This window comes from Trichechus manatus, unplaced genomic scaffold (assembly GCF_000243295.1).
Source record: "Trichechus manatus latirostris isolate Lorelei unplaced genomic scaffold, TriManLat1.0 scaffold00045, whole genome shotgun sequence".
Classification (NCBI taxonomy): Eukaryota; Metazoa; Chordata; class Mammalia; order Sirenia; family Trichechidae; genus Trichechus; species Trichechus manatus.
In genome coordinates, this window is record NW_004443981.1 from 17,111,505 (window position 1) to 17,124,610 (window position 13,106).

General features: G+C 64.5%; 1 protein-coding gene across 1 annotated transcript in view; it reads left to right on the plus strand.

Moving 5' to 3' along the window:
- The window catches only part of KIF26A (kinesin family member 26A), a 42,095-nt gene that overhangs the window by 26,342 nt on the left and 2,647 nt on the right, over positions 1 to 13,106 (plus strand). Inside the window, exons 5-12 of the mRNA XM_004376803.1 lie at positions 1,909 to 2,107; positions 6,135 to 6,347; positions 6,974 to 7,067; positions 7,330 to 7,592; positions 7,689 to 7,872; positions 9,728 to 9,893; positions 10,102 to 10,264; positions 10,729 to 13,101. Coding sequence (XP_004376860.1) covers positions 1,909 to 2,107; positions 6,135 to 6,347; positions 6,974 to 7,067; positions 7,330 to 7,592; positions 7,689 to 7,872; positions 9,728 to 9,893; positions 10,102 to 10,264; positions 10,729 to 13,101 — 3,655 coding nt within the window. The remainder of the gene's footprint in view (positions 1 to 1,908; positions 2,108 to 6,134; positions 6,348 to 6,973; positions 7,068 to 7,329; positions 7,593 to 7,688; positions 7,873 to 9,727; positions 9,894 to 10,101; positions 10,265 to 10,728; positions 13,102 to 13,106) is intronic.

Here is a 13,106-nt window from a genome sequence, read left to right on the forward strand (position 1 = left end):
AGGGGGCTGGGCAGGGGCCCGTCTGGCCATGGCTGTTTGTTAGCCTGGCCCACCTCTCGGCTCCACAGGAGAAAGACCTGGCAATTTTTCCATAACGATTACAGCCTAGACCCCTGTGAGGCAGTTCTCTGTCACATGGGGTCACCATGAGTCAGAATCGACTCCACCGCACGCAACAACAGGACTGCAAGGAGGACCGTGAACTGGCTCAGGGGACCCAGGCTGGCCCACACCTTCTGGTCTGCTGGGGCAGACGTGCTCACGATGTCTGTGGGGTCTGGGGGCTCTGGGGCCCCAGGCCCTATCTGAGGGCAGACGCTGATGTGGCCAGAGGCCAGGTACCCGGGCTGAGGGCTCCGCTGAGGCCCTGCCGGCCCCACCCCTCCCCTCCCCTCCGCCGCGCGCCCCGGGCTCCGTAGCCCCCGCGCTACTCCATCGGCTGCCGCCTCGCATCGTAGATTACTTTTATTTTCCGTGATGACACCTCACTAGGAGAAAAGCTGTCCCTGGGGTCTCCTTAAAGACAACTCCTATTAAAGATAAGAGGAGTTTAGCAAAACGCCGGTGGGAGCCCGTGGAGGGGGGTGGGAAGCACCGCCGAGGGCCATGGGAGGATCTGGGCCGCCGCCCTGGGTTCGGCTGGACACTTCGGGGTCGCTTTGAGAAGACAATTTAGGCTTGAGAAACCCGGGGGACTTTGAGGGGAGGCGGGCAGGGGCCAAGGAGCCAGGGGTGGGAATTGGGGTGTAGGGCCCGCAGCGGCACCCATAGTTGCTCCACCTCCTCTCGGCGAGACCTCGGGCCTGACCACCTGGCCGCGGGAGCCCGAGTGCAGACCAGGCCCCGTGTTTGAAGCACATCGTGGGGTCCCTGGTGTCGCCTGTGCAGGCAGAGGTGGGGAGGCCGGGGAGGGCAGCATAGCCTGGGAAGCCTACTGTCTGGTGGGGGCTGGGGGTGCCGCACAGGGCCTGCTGGGACACTGTGGCAATCCTGGCAGGGAGGGGCTGGTGGTGCAGAGAAGCCCCTGGGGACTGATGAATCTCGGGGAGTGGAGCTTGGGGACCATGTCCCTGGGAGGAATCCGTGAACAGAGACCTGGGCTGTGAGGGTTTTGTGAGGGAGAGTGTGTGTGAGCACGTGTGCATGCGCGTGGCTCTGTGTGTGCGTGTGTCTGTGTGTGCGCTCACATGCCTCTGTGTGCGTGCACGTGTGTGCATGTGTGATTGTGTGTACACATCCACGTGTGTGTGTGCTCACATGCCTCTGTGTGTGTGCATGTGTGATTGTGTGTGCATATCCGTGTGCGTGTTCACGTGTCTGCCTCTGCGTGCAGGTGTGTGCACGTGCATGTGATGGTTGCATGTCCACGTGTGTGTGTGCTCGCATGTACGTGCATGTGTGTGTGCATTTGCGCCCGTGTATCTGTGTGTGTGATTGTCACGCCCGTCTGTGTGCGTGTGCGCTGCAGGCTGGGCGTTCCCGCTGTCTGCATCGTTGGCTCTCAAGCCTGCATCAGAATCCCCCTGAGGGCATGTGAAAGCCTAGGTGCCTGGGCTCTCCATGGGTCTGGGGTGGGGCTTGGGAATCTGCATTCCTGCAAGTCCCGGATGCTGTGGGTGCCGTGGGCAGGGGCAGGGTGGTCAGGGCGGCAGGTGGAGGGGAGCGGGAAGAGGCCTTCCCAGCAGCCCCGGACGGGAGGGTGGGCTGGCACCTGAGCCGGGGGGCAGGGATGGCTGCTTCGCTCCCGGTGAGGGCGGTGAGGGCGTGAGGTGTGTGGGACGGTGCGGGTTCTGCATTTATTGAGCTCCTCCTGTATGCAGACCACCGTGCTGGACGCCTGGAATGCGTTACTTCGTCAGGACCAAACACAGTACCAGTGCCCACGCTGAGCCCCCTTCTCCCCACCAGGGCCGCCCAGAAGCTCAGCCTGGCCTCCAAGCGCAAGAAGCCCCCTCCGCCGCCGCCACCACCCCCGGCCCCCACCACCCGCGGTGCCTCCACCTACCCCACGGACTTCAGTGGCATCCTGCAGCTGTGGCCGCCGCCCGTGCCCCCCTGCCTGCTCAGGGTCGCCAAGGCTAAGGACACCCCTGGTGGTGTTGGAAAGGTAGACCCTGCCCTGTGTTGGGGGTAACCCTGAGGGTGGGGCAGGGGTGTCTGAGAAGGGGCAAGGAGGGGCAGCTGGAGGTAGGGGGGGTCCACTTTCTCAACCCAGGTTGGATGGGGGTGGCCTGTGGGTTGCAGATGGGGAGACTGAGGCTGGGGGGCAGAGAGCGGTGCGGGGAGCATGTGTAGGGGGCAGCCAGGTCCAGGGGGGGGTGTGATCAAAGGAGCCCCCTTGCTTCTCTGCTGGGGGCTGCCCTCCTGCCCTTGCGGTGGGCCGGGGGTGGGGTTATGGCCCCTCAGCTCAGGTCCCAGCCGTAGCCTGCCACACCCTGAGAAAAAGGAACAAGTGTGCCCCGTCAATTCAGGTGCCGCCTTGGTTCAGGTGGGGAGGCTGCGCCCCAGAGCGGGAGGGGCCTGGCCCTGTCTGGCCGACTCCTGGCTAGAGAGGATTTTGGTCAGCTCGGCCGGGTCTCCGTCCTGGTGCTGGCGACTGTGATGACCAGTGTCAGCACCACCTGGGCCTTTAACCCCCCGAGGCCCCACCCAAGGCAGCGCTTGGTTGGGAATCTCCGGTGTGGCTGCCCTCTCAGAGGCCCCCAGCCCCCCAGCCCCTTCCCAAAGGCAGCCCCCTCCCTCTGTGGCCCTCAGGGCCCAGTCCCAGCCTGAGGTGGGGGTGGCTGCTGTTGGGGCGGCAGTGGGTGCTGAGGGAGGGTCCAGTTCGGGAATGCGGTGTGGGAGTGGGGCCCAGGCAGCCTGTGGGGGTGGGCAGGGCGTGTGGAGGTGGGCAGACACCTCTCATAGCCCTGGTGGCTGGCGGGTTGGGGTGCAGTCCCCGAGGTCACCTGCAGGGGGCGCGGCCATGGCTCAGGACGGGTCCAGACCCTGGTGGGCGCGGTGCTTCTGCTGGACCTCCAGCTGGGTCTCCCCACCCCTGGCGCGGCCCTACTGGCCGCGTGACCCCGGACGACACACTTCTCTCCTCTTAGCCTTGCTCACCATGGCGGGGACTGTGAACTTCCTGGCCCCCCCGGGTCCTCCTGGGTGATCACCGGAAGGTCGTGCCCTGGTGTGGCTGCCTCGTCGTCTGCCCAGCCCAAGGGCTGGAATAAGGCCAGGTTACCGGCCGCCTGGTGACACCGATCTTGCCCCAGCTCCTGGCTCTCGGGAGGTCTGCAGAGTGACTGCGGCCTGGTCCCTGTGTTGGGCAGCGCTGAGGGCCCGAGGGGGTGGGAGGGGCTTATGTCTCCTGGACGTGGAGGACAGACAGGGCTCAGGCCTGCCTGACCCCGAACTCTCGGCCGTCCACCCTCACCAGCTGGGGCCCTGGCCTGCCGGGCACTGATGGCAGTGGAGAGCCGAGTTGAGACCCGTGGGCAGGCGGCTGCAGTGGGTGGGCCTTGTGGCCACAGACTGCTGGCCAGCCGGCCACGGGTCTTCCTCTGTGACTGGGACCCACCTGCCTGTGACCCCCAGCTTCTCCGTTTGCAGCAGGTCGGGAAGTTGTCTCTCCCGGGGGGGCTTTGAGGTTACCGCGGTGGCAGCTTCTGGGTTAGCATGCGGTACCTTCCCTGTTGCTGTGGTGTATCATTACTCAGGGGGCGGCCTCCCCACCGCCTCCCTCGGGGGCTTTCCCTTCTTCTCTGTACAGACTCCTCTGCCTTCCCCTGCAGTTCCAACCATGCGGCCCTTCCCAGAGGCCAGGAGCCCCCCACCCTGCCCCTCTGGCTCCTGCTGCTATTAGCACAGACGCCACATAGTCAGAAATGCTCGCTTGAAAGGCGTTTAATATTGTCAGAGAAAAGAAGTTAGATTACCTTCCATTTCTGACAGTAATGTGCTACTTCAGATAATTCATCATGTTGTGGTATTAAAAAAGACATCCCTTGCTCCGTGGGTGCCGCGGCGCCCCTCCCCCTTCGCCTGCCTGGTGCTACAAGCCCTTTTTTATGCAAAATGTGTTTTTTCCTCCCAGGCAACTATTCATTGAGGCTTTGTGATATCTGAACGTTTAGAGGAGAGATTTGATGTGCTTGTCGCGTGCAAAGACCCTGCCATTTCCCAGATAATGACAGGATTCTCGATCTCAGACAATGGCCCAGCGCTCTTGGTCAGGACAGGCCGGCCTCAGGCTGGTTGGCTGGCCCCTCTGGCCGCCCCCCTCGCCCGCAGCCCCCACGCTGGGATTAATGTCCCTGCTCCAGAGGGCAGCCCATCACCAGTGACAGTGCTGTCTCTCATCGAGAGCAAAATCGCTGGCTTCTCGAGCGCCTCTTCCCCCCGCTAGGAGTTCTCTCAAATCCACAGAACCCATTTGGCTCCTGAAGTGGCGGAGAATTCACGCAGAAAAAAAAATTGTCAGAAATTACTGGGACGTGCACATCTTCGTGTGCTTTGTGGTGGTGCTTGGAAATGAAATAGTTCTGTTCGTGTCATCGGGGAATAAGAGAATCGATTCTTTCCTCACGGAGCCCCGGTTGGTTCTGAGGAGCAGAGTGGAAAGCGTTTCTGCACGCTCCTCCCGGGAGGACGGCGGACTCCTCACTCAGGCAGTTCTGCATATCAATTTGCCGTACGCGGAAGGGGAGTCGAAGGGGCCGCGTGCGAACTACCCGCAGTAAACCAGTTTTGCCGGTGTTATGTATCTGTCACTTACAATTAAATCCGTGAAAAATACTGGCTCTGAAATGAGTCTCAGGTAATTTGATTTACACCGGGGTGGAGAACTCGGAGATTTCAACTATGCGTGGACGGCGCTGTTCTCTGGCAGGAAATGGGACCTGGTGCTTTGCTCCTGGGCTGACAGCGGCGGCCCCAGCCTACCCCCAATCCCGTGGCGTCCTCGCACAACAGACACTTTGTGGGGTGCTTGCTCTGGACATGGGGTTAGGGGCGTCTGCCGCATGACGCCGCTCGCCTGGCCGCTCACCCAGCCCGGGCTCAGCCCTCAGTGCCGTGTTCTTGGCGACACTGAAGATGTCACTGGTCACTAAGTGTTTATTGAGCACCTACTGTGTGCAGGCCGCTGTCCCAGCTCTGGGGACAGCTGAGGCCAAGTCGGGCCCTGCCCCATGGAGCTGGCAGGCCTCGGGGACAGTCGGAAACACACAAGAAATAACCCACCAGTTCACTGTCCCGGGCGTAAAGCACACACAGGCGGCCCTGAGGCCCGCCTGCTCCGGCCCCCCAGCTCCCACCCCTTGCTCCCCCATACTCTAGCCCTTCCTGCTGCACGCAGCCCCCTCTCTGAAGCCTCCCTGGGGCCCAGGCAGGGCGGGAGCCCCGGTTTTGTGCCTTGGCTCTCCTGCTGCAGCCCCCTGGAGCCTGACCCCCTTCGGGACCGTGGAGAGGAAGTGTGGAATAGGACAGGGAGCGGGCTAAGCCTTGGGGCCCAGAACCGGCAGCTGCTCGCACTGTGGCCAGCCTCGCTTTGCTGTTCCATCTGGCTGGAAGTCACAGCAGGGAAGAATGATGTGTGAATGAATGAATGCGTGGACGAAGGAACACAGGACCTGACCCCCACGTCTCAGCCTCCTCGGCTGGGGCAGTGGTCAGATCCCCTACCTGGGGCAGGTTGGGGAGGACTGAGATGTGCAGGGGGTGAGAGCGCCAAGGTCCTGGGGGCGCCTGACTGGGCGTCTGGAGACCCAGGAGGGCCCTCGCTGCTCTCAGGCTGTATGACTCAGCAAGATGGCAGCCTCTCTGAGCACATTTCCAATGGTAGCGCCCGTGTTGTCGCGGCCGGTGGGGGTCAGCAGTGACTGCTTCTCCCGGGGAGCAGGGGACTGGGGTGCATGTGTGCCGTTCTCGCTGCCACAAGCTCCCAGGACACCCACATGAGGACTGGTCCCTCTGCCCCTGGGTGCCCTGGGCCTTGCTGACCTCACTCAGGCCCTCACGTTCCTGTGGCGTGGGCTGTGCCGGGGCCTGGCCTGCCAGCCCACGCACCGCAACGCGGCTCCTGCCCTGTAATTAGGCGGCTGGTGGGCAGCGCGCTGATGCTCAGGTGCCGCCCCCTCACCCCCCCCCAGGTGAAAGTCACGCTGAGGATCTGGCCCTCGCAGGGCGCCCAGCACTTGGCCGAGTCCATGTCCTTCCTGAAAGTGGACCCGAGGAAGAAGCAGCTGATCCTGTATGACCCGGCCGCTGGGCCCCCCAGCAGTGCCAGCCCCCGGCGTGCAGCCACCGCCGCGGTGCCCAGGATGTTTGCCTTTGATGCTGTCTTTCCCCAGGACTCGGAGCAGGTGCTGCAGGGGCGGCAGGTCCTCCTGGATGGGGCGGGGCGCCGGCTCTGGGTAGGGGTTGGGTCTGTGCTCACGCTGGGTGACGACGAACAAAGGGTGGGATGGACCCTCGGACCTCTGCAGCCATCCTCCGGGTGTGTCCACAAGTGGGCGGGAGGGTGGGGCCTCCGACTGTCCCTTGCTGGCTCCCCGGCAGCAGAGGAGCCCAGAGGAAGCCTGGCACTAGGCTTTCTGAGCAGTGGTGTTTCACCCGGGACACACCATGGGTGCCGGGAGCCGTGTGCTCGTGTGCGTGTCTCCACGTGTTGTGGTCTGTGTTGTGTGTGTGCATCCATGCTGGCTGAGTGACTTTGTGTGTTTCGGTATGTGTGTGATTTCTGTGTGCGTGTGTGCATGTCCACCTGCCGTGTGCCTGGTCGGTACATCCTGCAAGTGTTGTGTGCATTCCATGTATTATCCGTGTGTGCTTTGTGCATGCACGTGCACGTGGGAGATCTGTGTCTTTGGTCCCGTGTGTGCCGGCCTAGTGCTCTGTGAGCTGACCGCTCTGTGACGAGGACAGCCAGGCTGCAGCCCCCTTGGCCCAGCACCACCCATTCATTCTCTGTGTCCCCCCCCACCCCCAGGCAGAAGTCTGCTCGGGGACCGTGGCTGACGTGCTGCAGGCTGTGGTCAGTGGGGCTGACGGCTGCATTTTTTCCTTCGGCCACACGAGGCTTGGTAAGCTCCTGCTGCCATCCCCTAGATAATTCTGCTGCCCTCCCCGCCCCCTGGCCATCTTTGTCCTTGTCTCTGGGTGGGGAAGGAGGGTCGCGCTCCATCGGGGTGGGTTGAGGGCTTCTGGAGAGGAAGCCAGAGGTACTGCAGGCCTGGAAGGCCTTGGATTGGATCAGATGAGGCTCCTGGGGTCTCAGTGGCCCCAGGTTGGCCCTTCTGCGCTTGTCACACGAGCCTGGGGTGCTGACGCATGCACGGCCCCCAGGCAAGTCGTACACCATGATCGGGAAGGACAGCTCTCCCCAGAGTCTGGGCGTCGTGCCCTGCGCCATTTCCTGGCTCTTCAAGCTCATCCAGGAGCGCAAGGAGCGCATGGGCACCCGCTTCTCGGTGCGCGTCTCGGCTGTGGAGGTGTGCGGTCGCGACCAGAGCCTGCGCGACCTGCTGGCTGACCTGGACTCCGGCAGCCTCCAGGACGCACAGTCCCCGGGCGGGTACCTGTGGGAGGACCCCGTCTGCGGGGCACAGGTACGCCAGCTCCCGCGTGTTTCCTTGTGGAGGGCGGTTGGGTGGGTAGGATGTGCCGCCCGCCCGCTGGGGAGCCTCACCCACTTGCTGCTGCAGCTCCAGAACCAGAGCGAGCTGCGTGCGCCCACAGCCGAGAGGGCAGCCTTCTACCTGGATGCGGCCCTGGCTGCCCGCAGCTCCAGCCGACCCGGCTGCGGCGAGGATGCCCGGCGCAGCTCCCACCTGCTGTTCACGCTGCACGTCTACCAGTACTGCATGGAGAAGTGCGGCCGGGGCGGAAGTAGGTGCCATGGGCCCAGGAGTACTGGTGTGCATGGTGTGCGTGTGTGTGTGCGTCTGTGGGTGTATGTCCGTGAGTGGTGTGCATGTGTACAGGTTATGAATGCGTGGGTGGTGTGTGTGCATGTGTGTGCATGTGTCCACGTGTGTGGTGTGTGTACAGATTGTGTATGTGCATGGGTGGTGTGTGCGTGTGTGTGCACCGATGATGTGTATGTGCATCGGTGGTGTGCGTATGCATGGGTGATGTGTGTGCATGATAGTGTGTGTGCATAGGTGGTGTCTGTATGTATGTGTGTGCAGGGGTGGTGTGTGTGCATGTGTATATATGTGCATGGGTGGTGTCTGTATGCATGTGCGTACATAGGTGGTGTGTGTGCAGGGGTGGTGTGTGTGTACAGGAATGGTGTGTGTGCATGCATGCACAGATGGTGTGTGTGCGTGCAGGGGTGGTGTGTGTGCAGGGGTGGTGTGTGCGTACAGGGTGGTGTGTGTGCATGCATGCACAGATGGTGTGTGTGTGTGCAGGGGTGGTGTGTGCATGTATGTGTGCATGTATATGTGCATGTGTGTCCGTGAGTGCACAGGTGGTGTGTGTGCAGACTGTGTATGTGCATGGGTGGTGTGGGCATGGATAGTGTGTGCATGGGTGGTGGCTGTATGCATGTGTGCATGGGTGGTGTGTGTGCATGCAGGGGTGGTGTGCATGGGTGCTTTGTGTGCATACATGATGGTTGTGCGTGCACGGGTTATGTGTGTGCATGGGTGTGTGTGCATGTGTGTGCGTGCATGTGTGTGCACAGGTGGTGTGTGTACAGATTGTGTATGTGCATGGGTGGTTGTGTGTGTGCACAGATGGTGTGTGTGTGTGCATGGATGGTGTGTGTGCACAGGTGGTGTATGTGCACGCAGGGGTGGTGTGTGCATGAGTGCTGTGTGTGCATGGGTGGTGTGTGTGTGCATGGGTGGTGTGTGCGTGCACACGGGTGGTGTGTGTTCATGTATGGATGGTGTGTGCGCATGGGTGGTGTGTGTGCACGCAGGGGTGGTGTGTGCATGAGTGCCGTGTGCGTGCATGGGTGGTGTGTGTGTATGGATGGTGTGTGCACACGGGTGGTGTGTGTGCATGTACGGATGGTGTGTGTGCACACGGGTGGTGTGTGCATGGATGGTGTGTGTGCATGCACAGGTGGTGTATGTGCATGCATGGGTCGTGTGTGTGTGCATGAGTGGTGTGTGTGTGCATGGATGTGTGTGCACGCAGGGGTGGTATGTATGTGTGCATGGACGGTGTGTGTGCCCAGGTGGTGTATGTGCATGCAGGGGTGGTGTGTGTGCATGCATGGTGTGTGTGCACGGGTGGTTTGTGTGTGCATGGATGGTGTGTGTGCGTGCACGGGTGGTGTGTGTGCATGCATGGATGGTGTGTGTGTGCATGGGTGGTATGTGTGTGCATCGATGGTATGTGCACGGATGGGGTGTGTGTGCACGGGTGGTTTGTGTGTGCATGGATGGTGTGTGTGCGTGCACGGGTGGTGTGTGTGCATGGGTGGTGTGTGTGAGCTTGGGTGATGGTATCTGTGTGTGCATGTGCATAGACGTGTGTTATGTTCACAGGTGGTGTAGGTGTGTGTTGTGTGCATGTACATTGCACGCACGGGTGGTGTGAGTGTGTGTGTGCATATTGTCCGAAAGTAGGCCCACCTTATCCCACCTTCCCTGACCCCGTCCCCTGCCCCAAGATGTCCACCTTGATGGTACCTGTCCCCTGGGGTCTCCCTGAGGTCTCCCCAGGGCCCGCCGTGGTGGTAGGTCTGTGCCTGTGGCTGCGCTCACTGCCTGCCCTTCGGTTGCAGTGTCTGGGGGCCGAAGCCGCCTGCACCTCATTGACCTGGGCAGCTGCGAGGCGGCGGCACCCAGCCGGGGCGGGGAGGCCGCTGGGGGCCCCCTGTGCCTGTCCCTGTCGGCCCTGGGCAGTGTCATCCTGGCCCTGGTCAATGGAGCCAAGCACGTGCCCTACAGGTGAGGGATGGGTCCAGGGGTGGGGGGAGCTGAGGCAGCTCCATGGGGCTGCAGAGGGGTGTCCAGAACGGCCGCTGCTGGTCCAGGCTGGTGGGGTCCCAGACCTCAGGGAGCAGGGATGGAGGTGGTGCAGACCAGAGCCTGGGGGGCCCCAGCTCAGCCTCGCACCCTGCCCGCCACCCTGGCCTGAGCCCCTCTCTGGCCCCAGGGACCACAGGCTGACCATGCTGCTGCGTGAGTCCTTGGCCACCACCAACGGCCGCACCACCATGATTGCACACATCTCGGACGCACCGGCCCACCATGCTGAGACACTGAGCACCGTGCAGCTGGCCGCTCGCATCCACCGCCTACGCAGGAAGAAGGCCAAGGTTGGTGGGCCAGGGTCCCAGTGCAGCGTGTCGGGCCACGGGCCTCCGCCTCCGCAGGCTCTGCAGTCGCTCGGCCTCTCTCGGCCCCAGGTGGGCGTGGGCCATTGGAATGACCCACCAGGCCTTATTCTGTCTGCCCGCCCTGCCCCTACCCCAGGCTGGGAAGACTCACTATGCCCCGCAGGCCTGTCGGAGGGCGCTCTTGGTCAGGCGTCTGGGCTGTTGGCTGTGGGCACGTGTCCTAGACCGAGCCCTCGTTTCCTGGCTGTGACACGGTCCACGCTGTCGTCCTTGTGGGGTCGATGAGCTGTCTGTGGCACGTTATTTGCACGCGATCCTCTTTAACACAGTTCCTGCCGCCGCGTTTGTTAGGGGGGTGCAGGGTCCTGCCAGGAGCTCGTGGGGGTGGGGAGGGTGCAAGGGGAGGGGATGCTAGCCGCTGATCTGGTCCCACCCGCTCCCAGTATGCGTCCAGCTCTTCAGGCGGAGAGAGCTCGTGCGAGGAGGGCCGTGCCCGCCGACACCCGGCCCTGCGGCCCTGCCCCCCACGCACCGCGGCCCTGGACCCCGAGCGCCGGGCACCCGGCGACCCCGACTACTCGTCGAGCAGTGAGCAGTCCTGTGACACCGTCATCTACGTGGGGCCCGGGGGGGCGGCGCTGTCGGACCGCGAGCTCAGCGACAACGAGGGCCCCCCTGACTTCGTGCCCATCATTCCTGCGCTGGGCCGCCGCCGGACCTCTGGGGGTCCTCGGGACGCTGACTGCGACCACTTCCGCTGCAGCACCTTCGCTGAGCTGCAGGAGAGACTGGAGTTCATCGACGGCAGCGAGGGCCCCCCGGCGCCCCCGGCCAGCCCTGCCCGCGCGGCCCGGAAGCCCCAGCCCCCCGAGGCGGCACCCCCTAGGAAGGCCCCAGGCGCTTGGCTCGCGGCCAGCATACCTCTGGACAGCCCCAGCCCAGATCCCCTCGGGGGCACCCCTGAGCCCTCCAAGACTGGCGCCCGGGGAGACCAGAGAGAGGTGCCCGTGACGGCCAAGGCCCCCGGGGGCAGAAGGCCGCTGCCTGGCCCTGCCCCTCCACCACTACCCCAGCCAGAGGAGCCTGGGGGAGGGGGCACATGCGTCGCGGTGCGGACACCCACTGCGGGCTGCCCCCGCCTTCTGGCTCAAGGCCGCTGCCTGGACCGGGGCCTGCTGACCACCACGGTGACCCTGCAGCAGCCCGTGGAGCTCAATGGGGAGGACGAGCTGGTGTTCACGGTGGTGGAGGAGCTGCCGCTGGGCGGCTTCGCCGGCCCCCGGCCTGCCAGCCTCGCCAGCTTCAGCAGCGACTGCTCCCTGCAGGCCCTGGCCTCGGGCTCGCGGCCAGTCAGCATCATCAGCAGCATCAATGATGAGTTCGACGCTTACACCTTGCAGGCTACCGACAGCCCTGGGGGGCTCTGGGATGAGGCGGCCTGGACTGTCGGTAGCCATGGCTCCTCCATCAGCTCCTGGCTCAGCGAGGTCAGCGTCTGCGCGGCTGACAGCCGAGGCCCCACGCCGCAGCCCCCCTTCTGGGCCAGCCCTGACCCTCTCAGCCCTGAGTCGCTGGCAGGGCCCGGCCCTCGGGGACCTCCCACGCTAGAGGGCTCCCCAGAGGATGGTAACTTCGGGCTCCCAGAGCGAAGCAGATCGGACAGCCCAGCTCGGGCTTCTCACCTGGGAGAGTCAGCCTCCGTGGCCCCCTCCCGGTCTGGCAGGGAGCCCCGGCCGGGGTCCCCGCGGGGTCCACCCCCAGCACACACCATCCATTCCAGCCTTCCCCGGAAACCCAGGACTACCTCCGCTGTAGGCCAACAGGGTGGCCTGCGCCTGGGCCAGAGCCCCCCGGGCCCCGAGGGCCTGTTCGAGGACCCGTGGCTGCTCCGTGCCGATGAGGCTGACGCCGTCCCGGCGGCCTCTGCCGGCAGGGCCTCCAGCCCGCCCGTGGGCCCCCCCTGGCCGCCTGACGCCCAAGCACTGCCGGCGTGTTCCCAGAGGGTGGTGGACGGGTGTGAAGTGGTCACCAGAGCAGCACGGCGGCCCGAGGCACGGATTCCGCCACTGCGGAGGGGCGCCACCACGCTGGGCGTGACCACGCCCACGGCGTCCTGCGGGGACACGCCGGCTGAGGCCGCAGCCTCTTGGGGCAGCCTGAAGGCCACCTCCAGCAAGAAGAGCACCACTCCCAAGAGCGGTCCCCTCCTGAGGCCTGGCGGAGTGGTCCCCCCGGCCCCGCCCGTGCGCAAGTCCAGCCTGGAGCCCAAGAACAGCCCGGCCCCTCCCCCGGCCGTGGGCCTCACTCGGGCTGCCGTGGCCACCGCCCTCCGAGGGGAAGAGGAGGCCAGGCCCAGCGGTCGGGGTGACCACCCTGCTCCCAGGGCCACGTCCAGCCTGAAGGGGCGGGCTGGCAAGGCTGAGGCTGCACACCGTCCCGCTGCACCTGCGTCACTCGAGCGGCCCGAAGGCCTGGCGCACAGCGGTGGCAGGGCCAGGGAGCCTGCTGGGCGGCCAGGCCGGGCCGTACCCAGGCTGGGGGTGCCATCCACCAGCCCCACGCCAGGGCCTGCTCCCACCTGCAGGGGCAGCCCCGCCAAAGGCATCGGGGCCCCCAAGCCCCCAGTCGCAGGGGGCAAGGCCCGCAGCCTGGCTTCTGGCGGGGCGAGGGCTCTGAGCACCTCCGTGAGGTCGCTGGCCCCCTCGGCGTCGGGCAGGACCCCCAGCGGCCCCGTGCTGGGCCCCAGGGCGGCCTCGCGGGCAGCGCCCAGTGCCGGGGCGAAGGCTGGACGGGGCACCGTCATGGGCACCAAGCAGGCGCT